The following is a 4,819-nucleotide window of genomic DNA, read 5'->3' on the forward strand; positions in this document are numbered from 1 at the left end:
CTCCGGGGCCGCCCCAGCGTCCAGCCTCAGCCCCGTGCAGCACCGCATCCGCACAGCCTCCAGCAGCCGCAGCCGCGCAGAACAGCTCCGAAGCCACCATGACCAAGGCCCGAGCACCACCAGATACAGATCCAGATCGGGGTCAAGGGCAGGCCGCGGCCGCTGCGGAGGCAGCACCACTGGACGGCGCCCTGCCCTCCAGCCCGCTAGAGGACCCAGCCCGCGCCCGAGCTCCGCCGCACCCCGCCGCCAAGCCGCCACCGTGGGACCCACCACGACGCCACCGATGGACCCCAGCAGCCGCCCGCGACGGAGACCCCCGCGCGAGGCCCCTGCACTCCCGCCGCTCCCGCACTCCTGCATCAGATCGGCGTCGCGCGCCCTCGATAGATCTGGGCCGCATCGACGCCGCCCCTTCGCCCCCTGAACCGCAGCCCCAGCGCTCCGCGCGGCCGCGCCTCCGTGCGCCCGCCTCGCCGGCCAGCCGCACCGCCCCGAGAAAGTGCAGCCTCCGCCGCCGCCGCCATACGGGAGGAGGAAAGGGTGGCCCCGCCGCCGCCGAGCCGCGCAGGCTTTACCCGGCGACCGCTGCCGGCGGCGGCGAGGGGAAGACGAGAAGGTGGGTGGGCTGCTGGCGGCGGTGGCTAGATCGCTCCCGAGCCGCCCGCGGGGACGACGCGAGAGCGCTTCCACGCCCCTTTAGAACTTTTGTGGCTCTTGCTCCTCCTCCTCCTCATCATACATGACAAAATTTTCATCCTCCCGTGCTGCTAGGTCCAAACGCCTCATCATAGCAATTACATTGCCACCCCTTTATTGTTGGAGCTCCCTTGAGCCATCACAGCCTGATCTGAGCTCAAGACTTTGATTTTTTGCGATTTTCTGGTTAGTGCCAGGGTGTTAGATGCTTAAGTTGATGTTGGCTTGTTAAACCTGTCTGTTCGTTGCTTCATTAATAAAATGGAGAAGGGAGACCCCTTTCATTTCAAAAGACCCGAGCTCGAGACTGACTTAACTTCCGCAGCCATCACATCCATTTTTATACTCACTTTGTCACAATTTAGAAGATACGGTTAAATTTACGTGCATTTGCACAATAGATAAAGTTTAGGACGCATTGGATTTACTCATAGCAGCCAATTAGTACTCTGTTATACTACTCCCTCCGTTCCTAAATATAAGTCTTTGTAGAGATTTCACTAGTGGACTACATACGGATGTATATAGACATACTTTAGAGTGTACATTCAATCATTTTGCTCCGTATATAGACATCTAGTGAAATTGCTTAAAAGACTTATATTTAAGAATGGAGGGAGTACTTCTATATATATGCATGCGTAGTGTGAATGTTATTTTTAAGCCTATCTCACTGATGCTATAAATGCAATGTATACCTGAAAATTGTTCTTTTTTGCACAGATGGCATCTTCAGGTATTTCATCCTAAAATTTGGCACACAAACACATCACATCCTTATATACTTGTACAGAAAATTTCAGATTTTTTGAAACTAAAAAGTATGACAAATTTTTTGAAGAAAAAAAAAACGTCCTCCATGGAGGCGAAGCTCCAAAATGCCGTTCTGTATACCTGGCCATATAAATCCATAATACATAGACGGATGTGTCAGCCGGTCAGTGAAGATTGACATGCTTTCTCTTGTAAACGTAAGTCGCTGAGAAGTAAAGGAAAGCAAGGAGCTCCAGCGCGCTGAGCGCAGCGAGGAGCACGTAGAAGTAATCAAGATGGCCCCTGTTCAGATTGTCGGCGAACCAGCTCGTCCCGCCGCCCCGCTTCGTCAAGCTGTCGATGACCGAGATGAGGAAGCTGCTGATGAAGCTTCCGACGCCGAGGACGCTCAGGTAGAGCGCCAGCCCGAGGCTCTTGAGCTCGACGGGCATCTGGTCGTAGAAGAACTCCTGCATGCCGACCATGGCGAACACGTCCGCCGCGCCGAGGAGCACGTACTGCGGCACAATCCACCACAGGCTCATGGGCACCACGGCGTCGGGCTGATCCACCACGCCGGCGTCCCTCGCCGCGCCGAGCCGCTTCATCTCCACCAGCGCGGCGATCACGAGCGCGCTGAGGGCGAGCGCCATGCCCGTGCCGATCCGCTGGAGCATGGTGATGCCCGAGACGACGCCGGTGATCCTGCGCGCCAGGGGCACCAGGACGCGGTCGTACAACACGATGCATGTGACGACGCTGACGCCCAAGAAGCACTGGAGCGCCGCGGGTGGCACCTGCAACGACGACGACCCGACCCTCCGGTCCAGTGTCGCCGCCTGCTTCGTGAACAGCGTCGGCGGCTGCGCGAACACCACCCCGTAGAGCAGACACGTCGCCCATATCGGGAACAGCCTCGCCACGCCCCTCACCTCCTCCATGAGGACAGCGTCCTCCGAGCAGTCACCGTGCTGTACCAAGGCGCCACCCTCCGGCGACCTCTTGCGCCACGCCTTGACGGCCCTACCGACACGGGAGAACGCACCGGCGCCCTCGCCGTGACCGGAGCCGTAGAACCGGTACGTCCTGGTGCCGAGCAGGAAGACGACGAGCGCGAGCAGCATGATCAGGCACGGCACGCCGAAGCCAAGGCCCCAGCTGACGTTGTCCTGGACGTAGCTCATGAGCGCGACGGTGACGGTCGCGCTGCCGCAGATCCCGAAGTACCACCAGTTGAAGAAGGAGCCTCGCGACGACGACTCGCTGGGGTCCGTCACGTCGAACTGGTCGGCGCCGAATGCCTGCACGCAGGGCTTGTGGCCGCTCTGCGCAATGGCCACCAGGTAGAGCGAGACGTAGAAGAAGGCCGTCTGGAGGGAGGAACGCGGGCATTCTCGCCGGCCTTGGGCGGAGACTGTGCATTGCTGGCCCTCAGGCGACGGGAGCATGGACGAGAGCGTCAGCATGCCTAGGCCCTGCGCAACAGATTGTCAGGTGGTATCTGTGAGTTCTCTTGATTTTTCTTTCCATGGAGTCTAAAATCTAGATCAACCTTTTTTGACCATGTAGGCATGGAGGTGGCATATAACTGAGAAAGCTAACTGATTCAGAATTTTGTTTCTGTAAATTGATATATGGATCGCTGTCGCAAGCAACACAATGATGCAGGTGTTTGCTTCTTTTGCAGAACAGAGGCCAGAAAGGCATGATCAAGAGTACCATATTATCGGTATTTCAGATGAAGCGAACTTCTGCGCAAGCCGTCACGGTCATACCATACCACAGATCATCAAGTTTTAGATCGCTAACCACCAAAAATGTCAGGGCACGATCAAATTTTTGAACAAAAAACATGTGTTAGAAATATCAGAAACAGAGTGGCTAGACAAACGTGAAACGCGTGTTAGAAAGAGAGAGGAAACGGACTTCGCTTGCGCTCGCATGTTTACTCACTGTAAATCGCTATCACGGCAAAGCACTAGTTGCTGTCTCTGCTTACTCCGGACAGATTCAAAGCATCCCTATCAACGGAAATACTACAAACTACTAATTGCGTGTGCACTAATCTATACTGATACACGATTCCGTCGCACGAGAGTATCGTGCGGGGCTGATGATATATAGGACAAAAAGAAGATTAGTAAACTCCCATGATCCAATCTAATGGTGTCTTGAGGCTACGGAGAAATCGACGAGAATGGAGGAAGGAATTTCAGAGGTGGCGAGTTGGCTAGGCTGACCGTGATGTAGAGCAGAGAGGAGGCGACGATGGTGCGGTAGCGGCCGAGCCACGAGTCGGCTACGGCGGCGCCGAGCAGCGGCAGCATGGACGCGGCGCCGGACCAGGCGTTGACGGCGGCGGCGGCGGCGGCCGTGCTCTCACCGAGCGGGCCGGTCAGGTAGCTGATGAGGTTGGAGGAGATGCCGTAGTACGCGAACCGCTCCGCCACCTCCACCCCTTGGATTCCCGAGCGTAAAATCAGCAAATCGAGCCGAGCAAGCAAAACTAGGAGCGAGCTCGACCGAGTGCGGGACTATGGTCTATGGCTTACAGATTATGAAGAGAGCGGACCTCCAGCCGCCGGTGGCGGGGCGGTGGCCGGATCCGGCGCGAAGGAGCGGAGCAGAGGAGCCGGAGTCCGACTCCGGCGGCGCCATGGCAGGCGAGCTCGCTGGGAAGTGGGAGCCAAGGTGGGTGTGAGCTGCTCGCTGACGAGACGGCCGTGACTTGAAGAGGCTTCCGAGTCGGGTGCGGGCCCTGGACGATATCTCGTGATGGATACGTGTCATTTCAGTTCGGAGTTCCATTTGCAGAGATGCAAATTCCCTCACCCACCTAGTTCAAAATAAGCTGAAATTTTAAAATTGGCGTAAGTTCTGAAAGTTTAGTTCGTTTAGGCCCCCTTATTTGTTTGGGCTTCTGATTATGCCTGCGAAGAATTTAGCTCTGGATTCCTAGAATCACCTCGGCCCTGGATTCCGAAGAATCTTACCACACTACTAAGGGCTCCTTTGATACAAAGGAATTTCATTGGCTTTTTGGAGAATTTGAATTCTTAGGATTTCTTTCCACGATGGTCATTTGATTTGTACGATTGAAATCTTTTGAAAAAATATCATAGGATTCATTTGTACTACATTTTGAAAAAAAAAATTCATCCACTCAAACCTTTTTATAGATTTTTTTTCTATGCTATCAAACACACTTTCAAATCATGTAGTGTAGAAAAGGACATGACACCATATTCCTACGTTTTTTCTATTCCTACATTTTCAAATCTTGTAGTGTAGAAAACAACTTTGGAACTATGAATGCTATGACATGTCGATGTAATGACTATGAATTTTGAGTATGTAAATGAATAAA

The 4,819-nt window shown here is 54.3% G+C and overlaps 1 protein-coding gene across 1 annotated transcript; it reads right to left on the reverse strand.

The window, feature by feature from the left end:
- Positions 1–1,571: 1,571 nt before the first annotated feature.
- On the reverse strand, positions 1,572–4,178 carry LOC123446432 (protein NRT1/ PTR FAMILY 5.10-like). The gene is made up of 3 exons (XM_045123040.1): positions 4,005–4,178; positions 3,693–3,910; positions 1,572–2,927 (listed from the first exon to the last, which is right to left on the reverse strand). The coding sequence occupies exons 1-3, from the start codon at positions 4,108–4,110 to the stop codon at positions 1,638–1,640; spliced, it is 1,614 nt and encodes a 537-aa protein (XP_044978975.1). The 5' UTR covers positions 4,111–4,178; the 3' UTR covers positions 1,572–1,637.
- Between the last annotated feature and the right edge of the window lie 641 nt (positions 4,179–4,819).

This window comes from Hordeum vulgare, chromosome 1H (genome assembly GCF_904849725.1).
Source record: "Hordeum vulgare subsp. vulgare chromosome 1H, MorexV3_pseudomolecules_assembly, whole genome shotgun sequence".
Taxonomy (NCBI): Eukaryota; Viridiplantae; Streptophyta; class Magnoliopsida; order Poales; family Poaceae; genus Hordeum; species Hordeum vulgare.